Source organism: Ciona intestinalis, chromosome 12 (genome assembly GCF_000224145.3).
Source record: "Ciona intestinalis chromosome 12, KH, whole genome shotgun sequence".
Taxonomy (NCBI): Eukaryota; Metazoa; Chordata; class Ascidiacea; order Phlebobranchia; family Cionidae; genus Ciona; species Ciona intestinalis.
Window position 1 is genome coordinate 809,010 of NC_020177.2, and position 27,619 is coordinate 836,628.

Here is a 27,619-nt window from a genome sequence, read left to right on the forward strand (position 1 = left end):
AAGGCAATAACTGCATATACGGTGCTGATGGTTCATTCAACTGTGGTGAAACACGCGAAGATCCTTCAACTCAACTTTCTTTGTGTCAGGTGTAGCTTCAACTTTCTTTGGGTCAGGTGTAGCGTCACGTGCTTGTAACCATACGTGGCCATCAAGCTTCCGTTCGCTGCTTTTAGTGTATATCACGACTGTAAATGTTCCGCACTCGTAACCCGTAGATGGGGGGACGATAACTTCTGTGCCGGTATCCATTAACAATTTCTGGCCAGACATGCGGGTTCTCACACAGAAAGGGCTTGGCGATTTACCGGTTGCTTCAGCTATTAAAGGCAACCGGCGCTGGTGTTTTAGGCATAGGAGCATGGAGGATAACAAGGGCGCGCTTTCTGAACCGCCTGGTGTGGTAGTAACACACGCCTGTTGAGCCACTACTACCCTTGTCTGCTCATTTTATCTGCTTCTTTGTCGTGTTGCACGCATACCATACAGGTCCGCTCTCCTTGCCAGTTCTGTTGAATCTTTGATATCTTCCCCAGCAAGCATGGGACGGATATCTTCGGGCCTGTGCTACAGAAAAAAGTACTCGAACAGCAAGCACGGCTGATGATTGCCAAGGAGAGCGAGCATCTCATCCATTAGTTCCGATGGTTTTCTGTCGCCCGAAGGCGGCATGTTTATTAAGCGTGCGGCGCGTTCCAAATTTGGAAGGTCGAACAGGCGTCGCTTGATTGCTTCGTACCTGTTTCGGTCTTGTGGTTGCTCCAAAATGTCCAGTAGTCGACAGGCGGTATCCTGGTCCAGTGCCGAAACAACATGGTAATACTTGGTTTCGACGGTGGTGCTCCGTTTAAGTTGAAAATGTGCTTTAGCTTGGAGAAACCAAACACGTGGCTGAGAAAACCAAAATGCTGGGAGTTTGACCGCTGCCGCAATTTTCGATTCCATTTTGCGTCTTGCAGAACTGTCAAATTTCGATTTGGACACCAAGGTCACCAATGAAGCGGTTGATACTTTATTGTGAGCGATTAATTTATAACAAACAATAAAAACGAGACATACGGTATTCAACATTTCGAGCGTGAATCGCCTATACAAATGCATGGTCCGCATGTGTTTATTTGGTTCTTGTAAGCGATACAAAGCTAGAAAACACGTATAGCGGTTATTTTAACATTTAAAATATAAGTTTTAATTTAAACTTTGTTATATAATATTAAATCTAAGAATTAATGTGAAGTAAATTAATATTTTGACTGGTTTTCAGCGTGATTTAGCAGGCTACTTTACGTTGGCAATTAATACTAGCAGCAATAAGCTTAGTTTACATAATGGTATATGCTCATACCCACGAATCTATACAGAACCATTATTTACTACATTTTTAATCCAACATAAGTGGACATGCAGCTCCAAACTGCTCAAGTACGAGCAGATAAGATGTTCGCGCTTTCCGATTTGATAAAGACCCGGAAGGGATAGAAAAGGTAGCTTATTAATTCAGTAAAGAACCAAAAACAGAGGGCCAAAATAGTAACTCAGTATTGTTTTCCTCAACGTCACTTCGATTTTGGGCAAATTTTACAAAGAAACGTTACGTTTCGTTGCCGGGTATACGTGTTAAGTTTGTGCGCCAAAAAAGAAAAATCACGGCAATTTACATGCAAAACTGCAGTTAGATACACCAGTATATGTTAATGTTGTGCGTTTTTGTTTGAATTTTCACATTTCAAACATGTTCTTTTATGTTTTTGGTTGGTATATTTGATATTTTCTGTTTTTCACTCTTTAATCGATTGAGAGTTCAATACAATCTGATTCTTTATGTGAGGTTTATTATTGTGATAAGGCCGGAGACATCACAGACGCGGGACAAAGGAAAACACGCCTCATTGTTTTAAAATCCGTTTCCTAAATTGGTCTATCTATACCAAAGTTAGTATAGAGTATAGACCGACGTTGACCTATATTACATTGACGGTATCTATAGCGGAATACGATACGAAAAAGGCACGCGTGTACGGTTCGGTGCACACATACGTGTCGGGTTGCCACAATCCACTAATTAAGAATATATTTTATAACAGTGGTTTATAACCTATGAGTAATTAATTTCCGGATAGCAGATGGGTGATCAGCTGAACCAGACTATTTAAAACTATAAGTGTAACAAACAGTGTCACAGCTATAACTGGTAAAGTTTTATTACTTATGTTTTGAGTCCTATATGTTCAAAACAACCAAACAAACACAGTACTATTTTATTATTTTTAGAATGGTTTCGTTATAGAGATTTATTTTCTTATCAGTTCTCGTCGCTTGTTTTTTTATATTTTATTCTTGTGTGTTGAGACTAGCGAGCTATATTTTGTCCAATAGATCTTTCAGTTAAACTTTTAAGAATGAAGCGTCATGTTGAGAGCGCGCGAAGCACTCAGGTGTTTAACTCAAAAGAAAACTCATATTTTAAACTGTGACAGCAGACAACTTCAGTTATCTATAAATCACCACTAATATTGTTGACTACGTTCCTTTCTGCTTAGCTCTGTGAATCAGCATTTCCAAGCGTCGTTGCTTTGAAATCAAAATCCCGAAACAAGCTGTTAGATCTAGGATTTGCGTTGTGCAGTACCCAAAATCGCACCCAATATTGCATCGATTGTACACAAAAAACAAGAGCAAATGTATCACTGACACTATCGATGATCAATTCGTTCTTTATGTTAAATGTTGTGTTTGTTGAATAAAGCTGTTTTATATTTTTAATATGGCAAATAGATAAAATTAGATTTTTGGTAATGTGACTTTAATCTTGATAGCAATGGGTAATAAGGGAAAAAGGTTAAGAACCCCTGTTCTATAATTATGTAGTTGTCGAAAAAAATATAAATGTGCAATATTTATATTTTGCATTTTTGATTATGTTTATACAGGGGATAAAATAAACAGCAAGAATGGCATTCTCCGCTACCGACTAAACTAGTTGCCGCCTAAATTTGGTTTTTCATTATTTTAGTCGGTCGATTTTGAACAACTATTTCTGTAATGAGAAATGCACAGAAACTTGGTGGGCCGATTAAATGTGAAAAACCACCAACTAAATTTTAGTCGGCCGAATAAAAAAAGCGGTAACCATAGTTACCACGACCGACTAGTTTAGTCGGTCGCCATCCAAGTAGCAATAATATATGGTTGAGTTTATGTTTCAGTAAAACCAAACAGTGACCTTCGTGATGTCATTCTTTGGACTTCCTGCCCTATTTTATTCATTCACAATAGATTGTTCTTGGCTACAATAGTTCTTTAATAAAAAACATATCGCTGTGTTGTAAGTTTGAGGCATTTTACAAAATACTTGGCAAGAAGTTTGCAGCTTGAAGTTGGAAAGATAAAAAAAACATTGAAATAGAAAACTAGAAAAATGTCAGTCGGAATATTTCGCGTTCAAAACAAAGTGTTGTTTTTGTTTGGAAAGGTCTTATGTGTGGTTTGTGCAGTTGTTATTATTCTTACACAACTATGGGTGGTGTTTAATTCACAAGCAAATGAAAAAGGAACAAATGATGTTCTGCTAAAACTTTGTAATATATTTGAAAAACTCAATGTACGATTAGTGTTGTTTGACTCTGACATTCTTCAAGCAATGGGAAAAGATAGCCAACATCTTGTAAGCTTGAATCTGCTTCAATCTAACAGTAAAGCGACATTGATGACATTTGGAGTATTAGGCAGCGAGTTTATGGCACAGAAGGAAGCAACTATGAAAGAAATCGAAGAGATTTTTCTATTAAATTATGTAAGTCTTGTGCAAGATCCAAGAGAAAATATTCCAATTCAAATTCCTGGCCACTTATGGATTGTTGATAATCATCACATAATTCATATTATGATGTCACATAAGCGAGGAAATGGCTACCTTTGGATTGCTCCAATAAGTAATATTGAATGGGGGAAAATAATTGAAGTTTTAAACCCTTTCGTTGAAGGGGGCATTCTTGGATTTGGAACCAAAATTCGAAGATATGCTCAAGCTGTTGATAGCAATGTGTTTGAAACTGCTTTAACTCTTCCATTTTACGATAGCAAATTATTCATTCCATTCCAAACAACTTCATTTTTGGAGGATTTAAAAAGTTCAGAGTTTATAGAATGCAACCACATGCGTGCAGACAACTTCAAACAGAAATACGAACAGAACATCACAGAGAAAGATGTAAAATACATTTTAACCTCTAAGCGTATTCTAACAACAGCTTCAAAGGTGTTTAATGAACTGAAGATACCATTCACATTAAGTTCGGGTAATTTGTTAGGTTGGTTTAGACAATGTGATGTCATACCTTACGCAAAAGATGTCGATATTGAAGTCAAAATTACTGATTTTTCGATGAAACTTATTGAAAATTTAATTCTTCACAAATTTATTTTACATCTAAAATCGGGACGCTTACATGACTCTCTTATGCTTGCATTCTACAGGGATGGTGTCAAACTGGATGTGTATTTTGTCTATGAAGAAATGGACTGGTTTTGGTCAGGTTTCACAGAACCAAATGGTATAAAGTACAAACTGGTTCAGCCTAAGTATTTAAACTGCTGGGGTGATCTACTGGGTTTGAAAGTGCGTGTACCGTGTGATACTTTGACATATATAACTACACAATATGGTAGTGAATGGGAAGAGCCTACTAAGGATTATCACTGGATAACATCACCCAGAAATATAGTGGAGAATGGCCTATGGGACGATGCTGCATTTAATCCAGTTTATTTTTATCCAGTTAACTCAACGAATCAAATGGCTATGTTTAATATTTTAAAGGAAGTAGAAGAAATGCTTTGAATTTTAAAAGAATGTTTTGTAATTTTTTCTCTTCCATTCTGTATGAATAGGAATCCTTGAGAAACTAGGATTTAGCCAAGGTTTGGCCTATCACCCCAACACCTGGTCCCAGAATAACTTTTTAATGCAATGGAAAGTGAAGTTCCGACTCCCAAGCATTGTAATCATAATGCTGTTGCTTTGTTTAATAATTACTTATATATTTCCTTATATACAGTGTTCACCAATGTGTTGTTTATGCTATTTGTATTTATACTGTATGTGTTTTTTCAAACCAGTTGTATTATAAGTTTGAAAGGCTTTTAACATAACCAAAAATAAATAAATCAGAAAATCTTTTTCCCACTTCTTAATAATATGTGTTTGTGGTTTTTATGACCTTTTTCCGCTGATTTCTAACATGCAGTTGTAGTTTTTAAGATACTCTGGTATTATTGCTTTTGTTTTTAATCTTGCTTGCTCTCTAATTGTTAATTTATAAAATGCACTTATCATTTAATCTGTAGTCAGATTTAAGGAAACATAATAAATTCTACACACGTTAGCTCTTATGTAAAGCACTCTTTGGGGGTATTCTTAAATGAAAAAAAACAATGGATTTACCAATTGTCAGCGCGAGTTGTGGCGTCTAATGAGCTTTTCAAACTGTCAGGATTATGTAAACAATCACCCACCAAGTTACATGCGTGGTAACTTGTAAGCAGGAACTGTGTTACAACAACTATCATAGCCAGCCATCTGAAAACAACGCGAGTCATATCTACATCATAAACTTACATTCTCACAGCAGTTTTCAGCAGTGGCACGAGCTCCCGTCGTTGTACAACCAACAGGTCAGCTGCTGATGCAATCTCACTTCGGGGCGAGCTACTATTCCTTACCCCAACTACTTCACCCTCACGTCGTAACCCAAGGGGGGTGTTACGTGAGGGGGAAACTGTGGGGGACTGGACCCCTGGGGCTCTGACTTCTGTATAAACAACATGTATAAGTAAACTGTGCCAAATGCTTGATCTAGTGCTTAAGAAGTTAAAAATATCTTGTGATATTAGGGACTAACAGTCAGGATCTCTTACATAAGCGAATGTAGTATCAGCCAAGTGGGTTATTTGGGTGAAGTGCTACTTAAAGATTATACTACTTTTTTATAAAGTATTGCCACGCATAGTGTGCCATGACTGTTTCTTTAATAGGTACCCATGATAAAAACGTATGAATAAAACTAAATATTCCAATACTAACTTACCATTTAGTGGTGGGGATAAATCTGCAACAATATCTGGTTGTTCGTTCACAATGAGAGGAACACCTGTGGTTGTGATGTAATAATGATTTACTGTGATGTATGTTAGAAATAATTGAACCACAGTTTTCGTAACATTAGAAATAGCTTTTCACGAACATTTCCTACATAAATAAATAACTACTCTATAACATTGATGGTTTGTTATTAATGTTTTTACCAAGTAAAGCTTATTAGAGCTATTTCTAAAATTCTGTTAAATGTGGTTTGCAGGCTTACAATGCTGTATGCGGTTAAATTTATAATATTACGTAATATGTTAAGTTGTTAAATTTGTAACATTTATTATTTCATCAAATTAACCTCTTGCTATGATATTCAGATTATTCACATAAAGTATCATAACTGATTCCAAGGCCTGCATATACAGATCTTGCACATAGGCGCCAAACCTGGGGTGGGAGGGTAGGCAGGCCAACCCTGGAATTGTCTACACTGCATTAATCAGTAAACATTACAAGTTTTTACAACCTGTATGTGAGATTTTTTTCACAGAAACCTATGTCTAACTATCGCAGCCTTTCCTGTATTTTTAAGTTTGGCGACTTTAACCCTGCATGCCATGTTAGGTTCTTATGCAGCAAGCTATGCAAAACACACAATTACCGTTATCAGCTGCTACCACCACAGGCACTAGAGCATCTGTTGTTATATTTTGCCTTCCTGGTACAAGTCTTTGTAATGGTGCAGGGTGAGGATTACCATCCACATCTACTAGGAACGGAGGTGGCATTCGGTTGGGTGCTTGATGGGTTTGTTCATCAACCACCGCACCATACATGTCGCGTAGTAGAGGTCGGTAGTCGGTGTGAAAGAATTGTTCATCTGGAACCTGAGGTGGGGGACAAATGTACATTAATTGATTATTTAAAACAACCAACATTTTGTTGCAGAATTGTTTAAAGTAGCCATGATTGTAGCAAGCAGAAATGATTTTAAAGTAAAAATACTGATTTTCTATATGTATCGTGAGCATACAAATTCTTTTTACAACGAAAACAGAAAATTTCTTTATTTAATATTCATGATCATAAGCAAGATGAACAAAAAGTAACACCGGTAACATGTTGGAACATAACGTGAACTTGAATTAAATTCCTTACAAAACATTTGCAAGCCTTTATAATTTTTACCTTTTTATAAACTTTTCCGTCCCCGAAACCAAACAATATAAGATGTCCATGTGAGTCAGTACATGCAATGTGGTTTCCCGTTGGTGAAAACTTTGCGTCGAACACCGCCCCATGCCCCTGCCCGACTAACTAGAATATAAATAGAATATAAAAATGACAATTTAACTTTAAGTAACTTTAGATTAGTAATTTGTAGATGACTTTAAAAATAACTTGGTTCAATACCAGTGAAAAATTGTACTTGTACATTCGCCACTGTATTTAACTTTGTGTCTTTGGTTAGCAATCTCCTTTATTTTAACTTCTCACATTTCTGAATATGGTTTTTGATTTAAACCGAAACATTTTAGATAAAGACCCTAGTATGTATATCTATGATCATATTTGTACCAAAACTGAATTTTATGATGCCATACACAACATGCATACCAAGTTATGAAAGTTGATAACTTGTTGGCCATCGTTGATGTCCCATAGAAATATCTTTCCATCATGTCCAGCACTGAGTAATATTCTCCCATCATTAGGGTGGGCTTCTAAACAATAAGCCTCATCCTCGTGACCCTGTGGGTGGTAGGGGTGATTTAGGGTTGTTATATATATAATAGGGTGGGGGAGGATATGACACCTTTTCATTAAACTTTCTCATCCTATTTGGTAAAAAAATCCCACAACTCCCATAGACCGTTGTTAACTGTATAAAATAAGTGCATTTGGATATTATGTGCTAAAGGTGCATTTCCTGATAAAGTCTTGCCAGATGGCAGATGAAACATCGAAACACACTTGTTTCACAAATACAACAGACTTTAACAGACTTATAATATGCCTTGCACGACAGCGCATGTAACATATTCTGAAACATTTACCTTCAATACATGAAGTAAACTAGCAGTGTCCACTTTCCAAACTTTGATGCTGAAGTCTGAATGTGATGTCATAATATGTTGGTCGTCACACGTCCACGTCACCATTATCACACGAACTTTTGACATAGAAACAAATTCTCCGTCATCGTTTAAATTACGACGCCTATCTGTGTTTAAAGTTAGCGACCTCCATTCAGCTTCAACATAACTCCATATAATAGCTCGACCATCGCATGAGGCGCTCGCAAACTGAAGCCCTGAATGAGAGAACCAGATGCTGTCGACTTTATCCTGCGAGAAAAAGGCAAATTAAAGAGAAATTTATAAAAGAAAAAAGGAACATTGTTATGAAAAAAGACGCTGTAAAAGTTGGCCAATAAATTACACTCATATTCATCAAGCATAGTGAACCTCATTGATTAATGTGGTGGTGCAATATACTTTGGCTCTGAGAGTTTGTATAGACATCTAACAGCAGAATAAAATCTGGGGTGACATTGTTAAAATGCAGTTACACTCATAGTTGTCAAACATAGGGAACCTTATTGTTTACATGGTGAATGCATATTGCAACACATTTTGGCTCCACTTATTATATAGCACCCAACAACTTGGTAAAACCTGTTTTGGGTGTTAAACCTGAGCTGTTTCGCCTGTTTAAAAATGGTGATATGTTACCATACCACTTACATTACTCAGATAATCAAATATAAAACAAAACATTTCAAAAAAACTCACAGAATGCGATGACAGTTCACATAACTTAAGAGGTTCAGGTGATCCGGGTGAAATACAATAAACGTGAATGATAGAATCGGATCCTCCAGCCACCGCAAACCTACCCCCCATGCTCCATGATGCGCACATTATACCAACACCCGGTCGACTACGCTCCTGAAACTTTACTGGCTGTTTGTTGAACTCCTGGGAATTATTTGTAATATTTGGAACAAACTGTTTGATTGTCGCAATTGGCAAAGGACATGGGCATCACATTTTTTAATTTTTAACAAAATTTAGAGGGACATCTTTTCATTTATTTTTTTGGCAATCTTTAATTTGTTAACAAAACCTAGGGAGACATTGTTAAACTAACCCTTTGATTACGACCATCGTCAATGGCTGGCCAGGTACCACATAATACATAAATGTCACGGTAGTAAAAAATAGGGGGGTTTTAAAAACAAAATTATTTTTTACCACTAAAGGTTTGTCACTTATATGACTGTTTGTCATACAATAAAAGAATAATATTTACAAAAATAAATAAAATTAAAGAGCTTGTATAAAGTAATACATACTAAAATGGAAAAAAGTACAAACCATGTTATTAATATTCCACAACCAGAAACATACGTTCCCATCCCTGCCCGTTGAAATGAGGTAACCACGTCCACACTCTACTACAGGACTAAACTGTAAACAATAACAACATTGAAATGAAAGAGAAACTATTAAACTAATCTGCATCTCTCAAGTAAGATATACAGAGTTGAATTTAGGAACAGATTGAAGCTCTGTCAGAGCCTTTTAAGGTTGAAGTAGTACTAGGGCAAAATACTTTCCAGGTTTTTATACTTTTTCTTTGTTGTTGTAGCTTTGGGATAAAAGTTTTATTGTTTTTTAAGGGTTGGGTAGCGTGGCACTTCATGGGACCCAAATTTAGAAAGGCCCATTATTCCAAGGATGCTACAACCCATAAAATGAACACTGTGTCTTGTCCAAGATCATATACACATATCTGTACCAGTATTAAGCATCAAACCCAGTGTCCTTTGGTTATGATGCAAGCATCCAACCACTGAGAGCCACAGCTTCATTTTAGTACAACTAAAGTAGCCCTACTAACCTCTAAAGAAGTAAGAATACCAGAGTGACCTTGTAACACAGCAACAGGTTCCGCTGTCTGTACGTCCCATACCCGAATCTCCTGCATTTCATGGTTAATACATTAAACACATGGCTGTCAAAGTTTTTCAATTTTAAGTAAATTTGGAGTGACTATTTAAATGCAGTTACACTCATAGTTGTCAAACATAGGGAACCTCATTGATTAATGTGGTGAATGCAATATACTTTGGCTCTGCTTGTTTGCATGGACACCTAACAGCAGGGTAAAAGCTGTTTTAAACTTGTAAAACTGGAGTGCTAAAACATATATTGTCAGCCCTGCTTTTAAATAATTAAAGTTAAGATCCAGGCTTGCTTATAATTAAACTAATGTGACAGTTGGCACACCAAGGTGTGACTTACTTTGTTACAACTCCCCGCAGCAAGAAGAATGTTGTCGTATGAGATATCCATGTCGCATATCTCCGCTTGGTGGCCACGGAAGGTGAACAACAATCGACCACTCCACGCGCACCAACACTTGATTAGGCTGTCATCTGAACCCTGTGTGTAATGAGGTGTATGAATACAATATGTGTGTCTGGCATTCATTGTGTATTGAGTAGAAGACACCCATGTTGTAACTCGATAGTCGACAGTGAGCATGATGTGTATGAATACACCATGTGTGTCTGGTGTATAAGAAGATACCCATGTTATAACTCGACAGTCGACAGTGAGCATGAAGTGTATGAATATACCATGTGTGTCTGGTGTATAAGAAGATACCCATGTTATAACTCGACAGTGAGCCTGGGGTGTATGAATACACTATATGTGTCTGGTGTATAAGAAGACACCCATGTTATAACTCGACAGTGAACATGAGGTGTATGAATACACTATGTGTGTCTGGTGTATAAGAAGATACCCATGTTATAACTCGACAGTCGACAGTGAGCATGAAGTGTATGAATATACCATGTGTGTCTGGTGTATAAGAAGATACCCATATATAACTTGACAGTGAGCATGAGATGTATGAATACACCACGTGTGTCTGGTGTATAAGAAGACATTCATGTTATAACTCGACAGTGAACATGAGGTGTATGAATACACTATGTGTGTCTGGTGTATAAGACGACACCAATGTTATAACTCGACAGTGAGCATGAGGTGTAAATTACCAACACTTAACTTACTGTAAATATTTTGGAACCTGTTCTATCAAATAGAACACAGTAAACAGAAGACAGATGACCCAACACACGTAGACACATGTTCATTTTACCATACACAGGTACAACAGGACAAACCACTTGTTTCAGCCTTCCGCAACCGTATTCACGACTCTTTATGGAGTGAACTGAGAAAAAAAATAAAACATTGTATTAAACTTTATACAACAAAACTCAGTAGGTTTTCAGTATGCATTATTATAAAATTTTGCTATCAATATGCCTTGGGCCAGTGCCTCACTTTTTTGGAATAAAAGTTTTTTTTTAAGTTTTTCAATGTGAAAACTTTTTTATAGAAAAACAAACAAAACACCTTTACTTGCAGAATTATCCATGTCTGCTCATCATTCAGATAATCAAAGCAATAAAACTTACTCCAATTTTGTTTCTTCCTATAATTATGAGGTGGAATCATCGGTTTTGCGTTGATGTTTGCAACGGTGTGACAAAACTTCCACACGATGTCCTCATCACTGCTTAATGAATTCCTTCCCACTTGTAACAACGAGGTTTCTCCACGGTTGAGTGACTTTTGGTCGAGCATCGAAGTTATATGGTTGCATAACACAAGAAGATGATCGTCCCCCACATCTGAGAAGCGACGTGTCTGTAATTAACAATTCATTTAACAATTCACAAGTAGAAACACTTGCATGTACATTTAATGATCTAAGTTGGAATCTTTAGCATGATTATTATTAACAAACGAATTTAAGTAATTTACCATATTGTAACAACAACAAGTAAAATACATTTGTAACAACTAACCAAAACATTTATTCAGTCGTGCCAAAATAACACTAGGCATTTGCCATTATTTTGGACGCTGAAGTTATTACTAAGATATTTTTCCAAATCAAGTTGTTTGAAATTCATTTACCGCTACAATGACATACATTATTATCACAAACCACTTGTTGTACAATGTCTATATATACAACATACAAACACAAACAACAATATTATAAATCCAAGACGAAACTTTAACTAACCCATTCATCATAAGACTGAACATGTTGTCCACCTTTCCAATCAAATCTCTTGGGAACAATCTGTGGTAGGACCAATATTATAAAATTATGTAACATTCAAATATAAAGTTTTACTACAAACTTGTACGGTATGTGTATAGAAAGCATATAACATGACAATTATACTCAAGAATGGGGGAGGTCTAAAACCAGAAGATCAGGGATTTAGGCCTGAGTTTTACCATGCATTAAGACTATGTGAAAGCATTACTACAATATTACGAACATCTTTTTAGGGGGAAAGTATTATTTAATTTCAATATTTAATATACGATGGTGCTGTTTGTTTAATTGATGACGTAATAACCAAATCAACTCACATTCAATGAATTCAAAACTTCCCGCAAAACCTGAAACACAGATGTACAAAGAAATTAAAGAAAATTGTTATTTTTATGTTTTTTAATGTAAAAATCCTCACATAACATGCAGTGAAATATATAACAACACAGCTATTCTGTTTCATTTCCAAATCATGACGAGCACAACCAAAAGTTTGTAAACAAAGTGACAATGTCAGATACACACCACTAACCTTGGAAACAGGAGCACACGGACCTTTGGACAGAAAACGCTCGATCAAGAAATACAAATCTGCCAAAATATAGTAACATTTATATTAAAGCATAATTTTTGACTGATTTTGTGACTAGATCAACTTTTGAATAGGTTGGTATAATAAATTAATGCCAAGGTTACTCACGAACAAAACTATAGCAGATATATTTACCTAAATTCAAATTTTTACTCTCCATTTTTCGACCAATAGAATTACAACATAAACGACATCGTGATATACTTAAAAATAAAAGACTAGACGGCTGTATGATTTTAAAAACACGACAATATCTTCAATTTACATAACACAGAAACGTAACCAAATATTGAAAACTAAGAATAAAAGATGAACAAGTCAATACTTCGCGTTCATACTTTGGTTTAAACTTTTTCTCTCGTTCTCTTCTTTCCCGTACATTTTTCACAGACATGGCGCCCTCTATAACTTATAGAGGGCGCCATGTTCATAGAATAAAACAAAATATTTTATAAAAACAGCAACGGACATCCAATTATAATTTAAAAAGCTTATAAATTGTTAATTTAAATGTATTTAGTTTAAATTGCATTTAAATTGACCTGCTTTATTCTATTAATAAAAATGAAAAAAAAACAACTGTAAGGTTGTACGAAAAGTGATTACTGACAAAACGAAAGCTGGCGAAATCAATAGAGCGTAAACTCCCTTTGCAACAAGAGTGTCTGATTTTACAAACTCTTTCAAATCAATATTTCTAAACCGATAATTGTTTTTTTTAAAAACATCTTACATCAATTTGTTAAACTAGACTTAAGAAAGAGTGAAATGTTGTATTTTTAAAACATGTTCGGGTAAAATGGCAGTTTATAAAACTGATGTCAACCGCGCAAACCCAGTAAACAGTTGCTTTAAAAAGGTGTTTACTACAGATTCCTGACGGTGTTTCTCGTACTGGGAGTTCCCCCTGTTATTTTTCTTTCATTCGATCTCTCTCGAGGTTTTCGCCCGTGACAATAAACCATTCTAACGTAACTGACGTAATAGCAAGCAGTAAGTTCTACTGATTTCATGTTTTGAAATATAATAAATCGTATGAAAAGTAATTAAAGTAACAAAGTGGTTCATACAAAACAAAGTTTTTCTCTAATGGTATAGCACTGCAAATGCAAATAGTTCTGTAAAATGAAAAGAAACGCTAACAATATCGTAATGGAGCAGTTTCACTTGTGCTAAATACCTGTTTTATGTTTTGTGTAGTTTAATATATAAACTAAGGAATAAGTAAACAAACATTAGTCGTTTATGTGAACTTCGAACCCACAACCCTTATATTCAAAGATATAGTTTGTAACGTATGTAATATTTAATTGACTGCGTGAAAGTCACTTTATCTTTATTTACCGTTAGCGTTAAGGGTCTCACACAATGACGCACACGCCCGCAAACGGTGGCAGCATCGAGCTTTGAACTCGTTAACCTCGAGTCTGTTTACAACGAGTGCCCTTAAGCACATTCAGAATTATCACGGCGCCAGCTATGTAACTGCGTGTGGCATAAAACCAGTGAGTCACACCTATGGTTAGCAAGAATACGATTGATCGACCGACTTCTGCTTTATCATTCAAGCTACTGAAAATTCCTTTTTATGAATCATTTAACTTAAACTTTAGAAAGTTTGCGGAACACAGTCATATATGTGGTGTATGGTATGTGTCTTGGGTATACCAGCTTATAGAGTAATGCTTTTAATACTTGAGGCAGATAAACAAATATATATATATATGATAACATGATGAAATTTACCGTTCCTGATAAACAAGGATACATTTTATGATCCATATTTAGCACCTAATATCCTATATTTCCTCACTGTGTTTTAACAATTAAAAACGCTATTTTATAGTCGTAATAAAACGGTTAAACACAAAATACACTTTGTTTACTACCAAATGGGCCAAACGGTAACGGTATCCATCTTAACCCACTATATATATATCGGTTAGATTAAGATTAATGTTGTCAGCTACAAGTGGGGATTTCCCTCTTTTTGGAGACGAAACTAAGCAAACATACGAATAAAAAAATGTTTTACGAGCTTTGGATAAATATTACTTTGGACGGAAGTTCCATATATAGAAAGTTAAACAAACACGGCTATTATGTCGTAATTATTAATTGTGTATTGTATAATGGGGGTGGGGTAAGATGGGATATGTTTTGTTTGTTTTTCTTGTTCCATTTTATATTAAAGAAAAACAATTATTATAATTTTATGTCTATATCCCTTTTACTACATTAAAAAAGTTTTGTTAACTGTTTAAAACACGATTAGGAAATATCAGATATTTTGTGCTAACGATATTCTTCTTACTTTGCAACAATATACATACGTAGAACTGTAGAAGACATGATATGAAATTGTCAATTTATCTAACAATCGAACGTTTTATTATCGCGTTTCGTCACCGCTTTAAAATGTGACGTCACAGTAGGATTTTATACGGCATAGAAGTTGTTGGTACTTAAAGCAATTGGTACGTAAAGCAGCTGGACAGCGAGCATGCGTGTAACTATTTATATTGGCGATTCTACAAAGATGAAATAAAATACACGCTTTAGGTTTTAATAAACAAGCCGATATTAACAGGACTATACATTTTTTCTTTTAAATATAATCTTTTAGTAACTGCTGTTTTTGACTAGGTAATTGTCAAGATTTTATACACAGCGTGTTTTAACAACTGTCGTTTTGCTGCGTATTTTCTTGGTTATTTTTATTTAATTTGATTTTCCTAGAGTAATATTTTAAGTTAAACATCACCAAAAGTGTGTGTTAGTTTTAATCATTGTAAGCAACCGTTTCTAATTAACGTGCAGTGCCCACGCTAATCCGGGGATATCATGTTACGCTATGCAGCACAAGTTTATATGAATGAAGTACTACTACTAGTTAAGATGGCGGATGCTATAGTATTAGGCAGTACAATGCTATTTAACTGAAAACGGGCCTTTATATTTTGTGTTTAAAAGATGTTTTAAAGATTTTTGTTTTATTGATACACTGACTTTTAATTTTTTTTGTAATTTATACAAAGCATTTGAACATTTAAATGAATGAATTATGTTATGATTTAATAAACGATACATTTATTCTGTAATTTCGGAATTTTATCTCAAAATCTTTGCACAATTTAAGGGGGATTAGAATTAAACAGTGGTTTGAAAATGTTGTTCCGATTTTATATTTTTTATAAAACAAGATTGAATTTTGTTTTACATTGCTGCAGTTTGGCGGGTGCTGAACTAACGATGATGTTATCGCTAACTTAACTTTTCGCTCACCAGACGAAATGACCACTGGCCAGCAGCTTAAAGATGCGATAAATCGCTCCAGGATGTTTCTAGTTTCTTCTTTTAACATGCGTCGCCACGCACGTTCACACACAATCGTAAGTCCACCGACACCATTGCTCTTATTTCATTGTAGGATGCAAGGGGGGGTTGCGAATCTGTTTGGAGAGCCTCGAGCGTAGGAGAGAATGCCAGAAGAATAGAAAGCAAACCTTAATTCTCTTCTTACGCGATTTTGCAAACTAGGGCAATTCCTCTGCTCTTGTTTCACTCCCAAACCTGGTGGTAAAAAAAGAAGTGACTGGACTTGGGCCGACCAATGTGGTAAGTTCGACTCGCTTGTGATTTTTGACCAGAGCTTTAGAACATGGTGTGTGCCCTGTTCTTATGTTGTATATGAAGGGTATGATACATACTATAAGCAGATTCGGTTAACCAGTAGAATGTGTTTATTTGGTTATTTTGCAGAACCTTTTGTTCCAAATGAAGCATGCAATTACAGCTTGTTTGCGCATATTATTCCACTGTTTTGAGCGTAGGCGGTGTTAGTATGCAGAGACGATAAGCTAGCTGCCTTTCAAGCGAATATACGCGACCATGCAGCAAAGAGAAGAGAACTTTTAGCGTAGTTTAGTGTGGGAAACTCGCGCGACCGTAACTTCTAATTTGGGCGAGTAATTGTCCGTATAGCGAGCTTTAAATCGCATCCACATAAAATGTGTAATATACTTTACTATAATTTAGTTTAAAAGTATCTTTAAACTGAAATCAAACATCGGTTATTGTATGCAGCGTAAGGAGTTGTAGATCTATATTTGCGAGGTGAGAATCTAAAAGTAGCTGAACCACGCTGTAGGTTAACTACCGAAAGAAAGCTGGTCGGGAATAGAACTTACAGAACTCCCGCCCGTCAGTTTTACAAACGACCGCACGCGGTTAAATAAAGAGAAAGCGGCGACTCTCGTGGTGTATGGCCGACCTAAATCCTACTACCGTGGTTTCATTATTCACTCGCGTGTTATAAACAAGTATTGTAACGTTAACAAGAGATAACAGGCGCCCACAATTCGAAACATTTGTGGAATTTGTTCTTTCATAATCTCGACCGGATCTTTGCAAACGCGACAATGTGCATTATGACGTAATGCAACGGTATTTTTAGCGGAGTAAAACGAAAAATAGGAAAAGAGAACCACACTTAGGCGAATAAGTTGTAAAACAAAACGTTTTTATGAATATTAACGACCGAACTTTTAACCAGACACAGATTAATGGCATCTGCTTAAAAATATTTAACCTGTAACTTAGGATAGGCAACTTTACAAAATTAACTTTTCAAACTCCCAACACGTAACGTTGCAGAAATACATTAAACCAATTTTATTAACAAATAATTGCATATTTTTATTTTACAAAATTAAATTTCCACAAATTGCATAATAAAAAATATGTACATAACAAATAAAATGCACTGTTTAATTACAATTAATTTATTTTATTTTTTTTTTTAATATAGATTTTATTTATTTAAAAATTTTAAAAAAGATTTTTTTCTTTTATTGCAAACGGCAAAAATATGCTTTTACCAATCTTGAATATTTGTTTTTGTTTTAATTATAAACATATTTTTCGGAATCTAATTTAAATAATATTACAATAGTCACATAATTCATACACCTCATATTAAAATTCAACAATGTTGCTTATCAATTATAATAGGTTTCACATATTTTGTTATTAACAGTAGTTCAAATATCAAATAATAATAAAACAGCACATTTTAAAAAAAATCTTGATTTAAATATAAAAGTTTTTCTTATTGTGCTTTAATTTAACGGATTTGATTATTTGTTTTAATTTTGATTTGTTGTTAACAGCGGTTCGAGTATAAAAGAATGAAAAACTGAACATTGAATAAAATCTTCACCCGATAAAGATGGCAACAGGTATGAATAAATTTACATTGAAAATATTAATGTAAATATATTTACGTTAAATGAATGTAAAATAAACCTCGTGCTGACATAAAAGTTACCACATAAATGTGCCTTGGTCAGTGATTTATATTTTTTTAATATATGGTTATGCCACTTGCAAAAGGTATTTGTGAGTTAAATTAGTTAAATTGCATAGAGTTAAATTATGTATGCATAGATTTAAAAAATAAAAAAAAACATCTCATACCTTACATAATTACTAAAACTGATTTTAAAATCAATTATAAAAACAAGACAAAATTCGAAAAGTTAAAATCATAAAAAAAAAACTACGATCCAAATTCTTTCTGAAGAAATTAACTTTCAGTTTGGAAGATGCCTAAAAATAAAAAAATATTTATAGAAAATAAATAAAATTATTAAATTAAAAATTAACTGAAATAATATAAAAATAGGAATAAAGGTTTTTATTTGGGACCCACTAAAAAAGGGACCCAAAAGTTTTTTACATTTTTTTCAATTCTGACTAAAGTATTTTGAAGTATATGTTACACCCCTCACTCTAACACAAAGTAATTTAAAGGTGAAGCAAAACCAGGAAGTTCAACAAAACAAGAAATATCTGAAGAAAAAGTTGAAGATTTGATTGAAGCCTTTGGTTGGTGTTTATGTGACTAATATTCCTTCATTTAAACTGAAAATCTTATGCACTAAATGCACTTTCTATTAATTTATCTTTTACCTAAATCGCTTCGGACTGTATTTACTTGTAAACAATCGATTCATTTTGAATGTTACAGGAAATTGTAAATGGTTTAACTCAAAGCAAGGGTACGGGTTCATTACGCCTGACACAAGTTCGCAGGAAAAAACTGATGTGTTTGTACACCAGGTAACCTTATGCTTGCTTTTATAGCTTTTATAACACTGAGTTATAGCAGGGGCATCTTTTTATACTATAGACACACATGGTGTATTCATACACGTCATGCTCACTGTCGATCACCTGTCAAGAAATATCCAACTACACTAAATTTACCAAAGTATTTTCTATCCACAGTCGAGCATCGACATGGAGGGTTTCCGGAGCTTGCAGGAAGGGGACCGGGTGAAGTTTTGGTACAAACCCTCCAAGAAGGGGCTGGAGGCGGTGAAGGTTGTGGGGCCTGGGGGTGAAAAATTAGTCGGGGCAGAACGAACGAAAAAGTCCAGACCCTCAGACAGAAGGTTCGTTATTGTTGTATTAGTAGGGTGGGGTAAGATGGAATATTTTTTTCATCATCACATTTGGTAGGAAACAAAAATCTTACAAAGGCACATAACTGTAGCGCCACAACTAAGAAAGGGCGTTGGTTGTTTAAAACAGGATCAGGAAATATGGAATTTAGGTGCTAATGGTGTCTTCTCTTGCCTCGCGATACTATATGATGTTTCTTCACCTTATATAATGAGTTGTGTGGAGTTAAGCCTAAAGTAGTGAACCCATGGCTTCCATGACAAATGGGGTTCCTTTGATGACGGCATTTGGATCATAGATAAATCTAAGATTTCAAACTTTTAACAATCAACAAAATCAATCCATTCTTAATTCCTATCATCAAACAAAGGTGTTTTAGAGATGTGAACAAAAGGGTTACAAGTTGTGTAAGGGGGTATGGGAGTCGAATACTGTTCGGTTATAATACAAGTACTTATCCACTGCGCGACGTGTGGGAATAATAAACATTTGGTAATTCACTTTAACGATTGATCTGTTTAAACCTTTAGGTCCCGATGTTACAACTGTGATGAAGAAGGCCACCACGCCAAGCAATGTTTGTTACCACCGTGGCCTAAAAAGTGTTTTAACTGCAAATCATTTGATCATCTCATAGCAGATTGCCCAAATAAGCATGATACGTCGAGTACAGAGGAAAGCAACGGATCATCTTCACATACACCATGTAAAGAGGAGGAAACAAGCACAGAGGGAGTAGAGAGGAAAGAAACATCTCCGCAAACACCATGATACCTCATATTCACATTACCTCAACATTATTTGAACCGTAAGCTACCTCATAGTTTAAAACAGGTAGCTGAATTCGTCAAGCATTATCTACCTCGAACTCTTTTGTACGTCTCTTCAATTGAAGGTAGAAAGATATTCAATCATCCATCATATGCAATGCCTGATGCTTGTCATTCGAAGCATGCCATGTTATAAAGCTCAGGTTTCATATGTTTGTTACAGTATTGTGGATCGTTCATTCAGTTTAATAAATTTTAATCAAACTTTGCCTCGTAGTTTGTACTCGTGCAAGTGTTTTGTGAAATATAATCAAGAATCTCATTAAAGTTTTCAATCTTAACATTACGGTGGTTTCTATTGTGTAAGATAGGACCTTTTAGTGCGACATCAAATTGAACTTTGGATTAAGAGGTGTTAAAAGAGCAAAGGAAGCAAATAAAAATTCTTTACAGGATGTTTGTTAAACTGGTACGAATGAATTATTGAATGGAACTTATTTATCTTCGCTTGGCCGGGAAATGGCGGTCGTTATTACACAGGTGTTCTTTTTATGTAAATTTGTAGATAAGGTTTTTTACATATTGTATGGCTGACAATTTGGACAACCCATTAGTGACCAATGAGTTGGAGCAAAGTGCCCCAAGGACACATGCACCCACAATGGTAGCAGCAATGAGCCTTGAACCCACAACCTCTAGGTTAGAGGCAGGCGTGCCAACCAACTGTGACAGGCACTGGGTAGGATGCTTGTTTAGCATGTGGGATTTAAACCCTTTACCTTCTTTAAGTTTGTCCAAATTAGAACTTGGTAAATAGCCATAAACTTTAAAAAACAATACAAATAAAACATAGCAAACATAAAAATTAAATAAACAAAAGTCACCTGTATGTTTGCATATTTTCACCTTTTATCTTCTTTCTTTCAACAAAGTCATTGCTGCCAACCTCCCACTTGCCCCCATCACCCCTCCTCCTGCAAAGTTATGTTTAAACTGGCTCTAATATAATACATCGCGACATGTCACCGTGGTTAAGCCTAAAGGTAACTGGTTCAAGGTCCAACGCTGCCACCACTGTGGGTGTATGTGTCTTTGAGCCGTTTAGAAAAACACTTAACAATAATTACTTCAACCCAGTGGCTAGTTATGGGTTGCCTAAAACGCAGTGCAGACACAAGGTGTATGAAGATACTCGGTTGGTATGTATGGTGCGCAACAGAACATCTGTGTTATAACCCTGTGTTACCTATCAGCATACAAGTAATAATCTTTGCAGCCATTTTGTATGCTTACTCTATTCTTGGACGAATTCAAGTCTATACAATATAGTGGGGTGGAGGAAGATGGGACACCTTTAGCACAAAATATATAAATATCCTGGTCGTGTTTTAAACAATTAACAACGGTCTATGAAAGTCGCGAGGACAAGGTTTTATAATTCTTTAAACGTTTTTTGTTTACTACCAAAATGTACAAGGAAATAGAATGAAAAGGTGTCCATCTTCCCCCATCCTACTATGAGTCAAAATATAAAACACATTAAATGAAACCACCTGGATGAGTTCCACTACCACATAAGAACAATCCTTGTATTGGAGTCATATGTGATGAACCTTGTGTGGTTGGCCTCGATGTTAGTAACTGATCAAGGGACATTGAACCATGGAAGATATTCTAAATAGGCATGAGGTGTGAAAATTGAATATTATCTATATTTGTATATAAGAATATGAATACATGAATACACCATGTGTGTCTGGTGTATAAGAAGACACCCATGTTATAACTAAACAGTGAGCATGAGATGTATGAATACACCATGTGTGTCTGGTGTATAAGAAGATTATCTATGTTATAACTAAACAGTGAGCATGAATACATGAATACACCATGTGTGTCTGGTGTATAAGAAGACACCCATGTTGTTACTCGACAGTGAGCATGAGATGTATGAATACACCATGTGTGTCTGATGTATAAGAAGACACCCATGTTATAACTAAACAGTGAGCATGAGATGTATGAATACACCATGTGTGTCTGGTGTATAAGAAGACACCAATGTTGTTACTCAACAGTAAGCATGAGGTGTATAAATACATCATGTTTCCAGCTTAAGTTACACTTACCCCACCAGTAAGTCCGAACACATCTTCTAGATCGGATGGTAGCAATGCGTCGACACCAACCACGCTTTCTTGGAAACCAGGAGCGTATTTTTCAATGTTTTCAAAAACTAAAAGAAAAAGCAACAAAAGTAGGTCTGAAACATCTTTTTTAGCTAAAAGAAAGCTTCTACGAAAGAAAAAAGTCAGTGTTAAAAACAAAATGATAAATTAATTATTATTTTTTTACGGGTGAAAGTAACTTTTTATCCTCACATCAAGTATCCAACCGACCCATGCATTTAACTGTAAACTCCCTGTACAATTACTGCACCCCTTAATCATAAATGTCTACTTATTATCACCCACAAAGTTACATACATGGTAAACCAAAGAGATGTATGAAACAGAACACCGTGTTGTAACGACTGTTGTTGACCCGCCATGCAAAGATAAATAAGTTACATACATGGTAGCTCATAAACTGGCACGAGGTTTATGACACAGAACACGTATGCTAATATGAATTTTAAGTTACATTCACTCATATAAAACACCACCCCCACCTGCAGTAACATAGGCATTCCTGTCGCTTTCTGACCACTTCTCCCCTTTTAAATAATACGGTGTATACTGTGTGAACAACGACACAACATGGTGACCTGGTGGGGAAAGTGTTTGGTCCACTGATGATGGAATGCACATCTCAATCATGGGGCTGAGGGTTTATTGGAAATGTTGGTCTTATTAAGTTTAATTTTGATTTTATTTTTTTTATAAAGTTAATGATTTTAAGTTGTAACGTGTTTACAGATTTTGGTGTTTTATTGTTGGTCTGGTGTGGCTTAGTGGTTAGATGCTTGAATCGTAATAAAAAAATACCGAGTTTGATGCTCCATACTGATAGATGCAGACACACGTTGTTAGTCCACACATCTCATGTCTAATTAATAAAATTTAAAAATCATAAATTTTGAACAAAACGTGACACCTTGTCCTATAAGCTACGATTAAACATGATTTTAAGAGCTATAAACAGGTGTGAGTTATGTATTCATTATTTAAACCTGTGACTTAAAAGGTTTTTTGGGTTTAATTATCCATTGCACAAAATAATAATTTACGTTTTTGATGGTATTCCATTGATAGCATCCAGATACGCATCATGTATGAGGTGAATAGATTCCGAGTTTAAATGAATCGTTCCTTTATGTTGTTCACCAACTTCATTGTGAGATTGGTTGGGGAATGCTGTGAAGTTTGGGAGAGCGTTCACTGCAACTGAAAAAAGAGAATAATAAATAAAATACTGTTGTTCTAGGTAGGTATTTCAGAGGGTTTTTAAGGTATGCTATTAAAGACTGTTTTTTCAGAGTTTTTGATTTATAAAGTGTTGTCTAAATCCCTTAATGCTGTTTCAATATGTCTTTATTAATACCTAGTTTCCTCTTTTATCTTAAATTTAAAATATTTAAGTAAACTCAGTTTACGTTTATTGTATTTTGGTTAAGTATCTTTTAATTAAATTAATACTTTGTTAATGAAGAACTAAGTTAGTTCAAAAAGCCGCAAAAAAATATAACGAAAACGAAATATACCAATTACTTTTAAACAAACCATTTATTTTGGTAACAGGCGAGGTATAGTCAATTTGCGAAACTTGTTTCTTGTATTGTTCGTCATAAACAACATTGTCTTGAACCAGATGTTTAAACGTAACGTGAGGTGTAGCATTCGAAAGAACATTCTTGCTCTTTATAAACTTTCCATCTTCAAGAACAATTCCCATTGTTTGGTTATTGTCGATATCAATGTGGTCAACTTTCTAGAAACAAAATATTTTTTTGCATTTAAAAGAAGATTTAATAAAACTCAGCATGACAATTGCAACTTAAAATCAATTCCTTAAACCCAGTCTAAACTGTCAGCAATACAACAACAAAAATAAAAAACACCAAAAAATATTAATCCATAAAGTTACAAACATGCAGAACACCCTTGTTATAACGAATGTTGTTTAAAAAAAACAGTCTTATGGTACGGCTTGTCTCATGTATTTCTTCAGTATGTAAAAACTGCATTCATAATTTGAGCAGTGGTAACTTGTAAGCGAGCATGAGGTGTATAAAACTAAACACTCGTGTTATAACGACTGTCGTACCCCCACCACACAAGGTTAAATAAGTCACATTTATTAATCTTACTTGCGATACGAATATATCCACCCCATGTTTATTTGCACATCGAGCGATAGCATCGGAAACACCACCCATCCCTCCCTTCACATAACCCCATGCTCCAGGTACATTATTTACTTCTCCTATCACATGGTGGAGTAACACATACCTGTGAATATAAGGTGTGGTAAATATACTGCACAAGAAAATATTACAACAATATTGTAATCGGAAACATTAGGCCAGGAAATAAATTTGGTATTGAGTGCCAAATAAAATAAAAACTACCCTTTTTTAGTTTAAACATATGTTTTTATTTTAAAAACTGTAAGTTTTGAATCAAAAATTGTAATAGAAGATTCAGTTCAGTAAATGCTATCTTTAAACCAATTTGACTTTAATTCCCCTTCAACCTTTAGTCCTTTACTGCTAATTCCTAACGTATTGCCTAATCTGTAACGTCACAGTAAATTCATCACTAGTACTTACATATTACCAACACAACTTACCCACTACCATGAGAATGCGGGCTCAACATTGCTCCAATAACACCATCTGTAGCAAGCGTGGCTTTCAAGGGTTCCGATTCAAACCAACGACTTAATATCTGGGATAATAATGTTATTTATACATATATTACTTCGGGATTAATAATGTTCAAGAGATTTAGTATCATTAAACTGATATGAAAAGACTTAACTTATCTTTTTTTACAAAATAATAAATAGCTTTATATTATTTTGTTTTAAAACTAGCCTATTCAACTTAATTTTGTAACATTATATTCATACCAAAGAATAAAATCGATTTAATGCTGTAAGCCATACCTGTATAACATAAAATTAGCCTGTTTGAATACAATGTCAAAGACAATGGTTTAGTTTAAACATTAGAGGAAAGACAAGACACTCACTTTAGTTATTGGAGCCGTCATCAGTTCATAAAACAACGGCAAATCAGATCCAAGTTTTCTAGCTGAAAATTATCAAGTTTTATGGAAACTGTAATTTATACATCATACTGGCTGTGTTAATTCAATTTTGTTTTTGCGTTAACATTATAAGAATTCAAGGACTTAAAGGTTGGGGATTACTGGAACTCTGGAAGCTTTATGTGTACTCGGGCAAGTCACTTAACGACAATTGCAATACATCCGTGTTATAACGTTGTTTTTGAGCAGCATAGTTTCATTAATTTAATAATAACAAGTAAAACTCAAGTATTAAGGGGTTCAGGAATGATAACCTTTAAAAAAGCAAAAACTTATTTCTCTGCATAACATTAAATAGGCCACCTGCTTTATAAGTTGGCATCAAACTTCTTAATATTTCAAACATTGGGCCTTCCACGGTGGGGGGTGGGCGGTCAAGTAAAGGTTTGATTGCAAACGCCATCTTTTCAATCATGGCTTCGTACTCAAAGTAAGCCTAATCCAATGTATGTTTAAAATTAAGTAAGCCTTATCCAAAGAGGGTTTAAAATTAAGTTGGTCTTTTATTAAACTGTTGTTGATACCATGTATAATTTAGTTAATAGTTCTTCTGGTACAAAAAGTAAACTTTATTGTACTAATGTTTTGTCTGCCAAACTATGAGATATCATCATTATATGCTATAACGAACCAACCATGTAAATTTGTTTCTTATGTGTTGGTTTATTACCTAATGTCTAGTTGTTCAAGTTAGCACACTGCTTGTAGCAAGTAAACAAAGCTTTTATAATCACAGTGTTTAAGTACTTAATATGTACAATGCCTAAACTAACACAAGTATACTGTTGGTCTTTTAACAAAATGTTGGTCTTTTAAGATCACAAAAGCAATTGCCAAAATACCTCTTTTACTAATTATACATCTGGCAGCAATATACATGAATTAATGACTGTAACACAAACTGCTCAAAACATACACCAGTAATCCATATATCCTTTCCTTTTCCTTTGTGGATTGTGGGGGAACAAAGTGCCCGCTTACGAGAACCACATATGTAACTTTCTTACCTTTGCATCTTTTTTGGAAAACTTCGATATTTCTTGTCGCGTTATCTCTCGGTCCGATGATAACATAAGATATCTATGTTTGTCCGGACCATCTAACACTGGTGTAAATGCAGCCGTTGAACGAGGGTATACCTCGAGACCAAATTTCTATGTAAAATAAAAAATTAATTAATTTAAACAAAAGATATCCCTTCTTGGTATGAAAGAAATAAAATTGTAGCTGAAATAAAAAATTTAAAAAATAAATAAATAAAAAATCATAAAAAAAATTCTTACCTGCAATTCCAGCTCTTTAATAACCAAAGGTCTCAAGAGACTAAGAACGTATGAAGCTCGTGAAAACTTGTATCCAGGAATTATTTCTTCCGTTACGGCTGCACCCCCCACCACATGCCTACGCTCAAACACCCCAACCTTTAACCCATGTTTCGCCAAATATGTCGCCTATAGCATGTTGAAATGGAAGTAAGAAACTAAATATTTTTAATTTGTTTGATTAGTTTAATACATATTGACATCTATATAAGGTAGCCTATTCCTAATGAAAGGTTAAACGCAATATTATTTACATAAAACAAAGAGGTGGGAATTAATAATAAAGTTGTTATGACTTCTTCGATTTTTGTTTCGTACACCTCATACTTGCTTATATGTTACTATGTATGTAACTAAGTAAGTAGGTGATTAATTTTGATACCCTTTATTGTATGACTGACAATTTAGACACAACCCATAAAGGACCAAAAACTATACATGTTACATAGGTTAGTTTACCGAAATAAGTCCGTTATGTCCCCCACCCACAACTACAGCATCATATTCACTTTTCATGTTTTGTGGATTAGCAAGATAACTTGCGTATCTGGTCTGAACGCCTGCAAATAAATTAATTGGTTTCTAGGTAATCAAGTCTGCAGAATATGGCAGTTCCTGACGAGATCTCGCTCATGCAGGACAGTTTTTCTTTGCGTGCACCCGTGGTACCATTAAAAATTGGTATTTAAAACACATACATTTCCAAATCACATTAAAAACTTACTCAACTTAATACAAATTTGGTTCATTGTTTAAAAATTTGCGTGCGTGGGACAAATTATGGAGTGCATAACCAAAAGTTTTTAAACAAAATCGCCCGTGCACCTGTCATACCCTGCAGACTGGTATGTTATATAGTGGGAGACCAAAAAAGACAATTTATTTGAGGTCTGAGGTTACCACCATATAATGTATTTGCAACCCAATATTTATAAAACAATAAC

The 27,619-nt window shown here is 34.9% G+C and overlaps 4 protein-coding genes and 1 long non-coding RNA gene across 8 annotated transcripts in view; 3 read left to right on the plus strand and 2 right to left on the minus strand.

The window, feature by feature from the left end:
* Window positions 1–5,192, plus strand: part of LOC108949983 (fukutin-like) — a 12,054-nt gene extending 6,862 nt beyond the window's left edge. Inside the window, exon 2 of the mRNA XM_018814303.2 lies at window positions 4,820–5,192. Within this exon, the coding sequence (XP_018669848.2) occupies window positions 4,820–4,840 (21 nt within the window). The 3' untranslated portion in view covers window positions 4,841–5,192. The remainder of the gene's footprint in view (window positions 1–4,819) is intronic.
* The window catches only part of LOC100175663 (bromodomain and WD repeat-containing protein 3), a 30,344-nt gene extending 17,195 nt beyond the window's left edge, over window positions 1–13,149 (minus strand). Inside the window, exons 1-16 of the mRNA XM_009862123.3 lie at window positions 12,978–13,149; window positions 12,783–12,841; window positions 12,568–12,597; window positions 12,209–12,268; window positions 11,592–11,823; window positions 11,181–11,344; window positions 10,399–10,539; window positions 9,995–10,075; window positions 9,469–9,561; window positions 8,884–9,069; window positions 8,146–8,436; window positions 7,706–7,840; window positions 7,277–7,405; window positions 6,750–6,975; window positions 6,087–6,149; window positions 5,618–5,810 (exon numbers count right to left, since the gene is read on the minus strand). Coding sequence (XP_009860425.1) covers window positions 5,618–5,810; window positions 6,087–6,149; window positions 6,750–6,975; window positions 7,277–7,405; window positions 7,706–7,840; window positions 8,146–8,436; window positions 8,884–9,069; window positions 9,469–9,561; window positions 9,995–10,075; window positions 10,399–10,539; window positions 11,181–11,344; window positions 11,592–11,823; window positions 12,209–12,268; window positions 12,568–12,597; window positions 12,783–12,841; window positions 12,978–13,002 — 2,108 coding nt within the window. The 5' untranslated portion in view covers window positions 13,003–13,149. The remainder of the gene's footprint in view (window positions 1–5,617; window positions 5,811–6,086; window positions 6,150–6,749; window positions 6,976–7,276; window positions 7,406–7,705; window positions 7,841–8,145; window positions 8,437–8,883; window positions 9,070–9,468; window positions 9,562–9,994; window positions 10,076–10,398; window positions 10,540–11,180; window positions 11,345–11,591; window positions 11,824–12,208; window positions 12,269–12,567; window positions 12,598–12,782; window positions 12,842–12,977) is intronic.
* Window positions 1,688–2,663, plus strand: LOC113474768. Of its 2 annotated transcripts, none has more exons than XR_003396454.1 (2): window positions 1,688–2,191; window positions 2,541–2,663. It is a non-coding gene; the product is annotated as an uncharacterized LOC113474768 (long non-coding RNA). The 2 variants fall into 2 exon arrangements; XR_003396453.1 differs by lacking the exon at window positions 1,688–2,191 and adding an exon at window positions 2,223–2,435.
* Window positions 13,150–16,418: 3,269 nt separating the features above from the next.
* zf(cchc)-17 (zinc finger protein ZF(CCHC)-17) lies at window positions 16,419–20,421 on the plus strand. 3 transcript variants are annotated; one of them, NM_001129858.1, is given in 6 exon segments: window positions 16,419–16,460; window positions 18,014–18,082; window positions 18,657–18,731; window positions 18,874–18,965; window positions 19,134–19,300; window positions 19,841–20,375. In NM_001129858.1, coding segments are annotated over 5 exon segments (585 nt in total). In that variant the 5' UTR covers window positions 16,419–16,460; window positions 18,014–18,072; the 3' UTR covers window positions 20,082–20,375.
* Window positions 18,117–27,619, minus strand: part of LOC100176632 (pyridine nucleotide-disulfide oxidoreductase domain-containing protein 2-like) — a 26,950-nt gene continuing 17,447 nt past the window's right edge. The window contains exons 2-15 of the mRNA XM_002121143.5: window positions 27,135–27,235; window positions 26,637–26,804; window positions 26,361–26,507; window positions 25,657–25,789; window positions 25,276–25,337; window positions 24,872–24,969; window positions 24,390–24,531; window positions 23,803–24,010; window positions 23,310–23,466; window positions 22,752–22,903; window positions 22,210–22,316; window positions 21,634–21,754; window positions 20,965–21,054; window positions 18,117–18,452 (exon numbers count right to left, since the gene is read on the minus strand). Coding sequence (XP_002121179.2) covers window positions 20,990–21,054; window positions 21,634–21,754; window positions 22,210–22,316; window positions 22,752–22,903; window positions 23,310–23,466; window positions 23,803–24,010; window positions 24,390–24,531; window positions 24,872–24,969; window positions 25,276–25,337; window positions 25,657–25,789; window positions 26,361–26,507; window positions 26,637–26,804; window positions 27,135–27,235 — 1,661 coding nt within the window. The 3' untranslated portion in view covers window positions 18,117–18,452; window positions 20,965–20,989. The remainder of the gene's footprint in view (window positions 18,453–20,964; window positions 21,055–21,633; window positions 21,755–22,209; window positions 22,317–22,751; window positions 22,904–23,309; window positions 23,467–23,802; window positions 24,011–24,389; window positions 24,532–24,871; window positions 24,970–25,275; window positions 25,338–25,656; window positions 25,790–26,360; window positions 26,508–26,636; window positions 26,805–27,134; window positions 27,236–27,619) is intronic.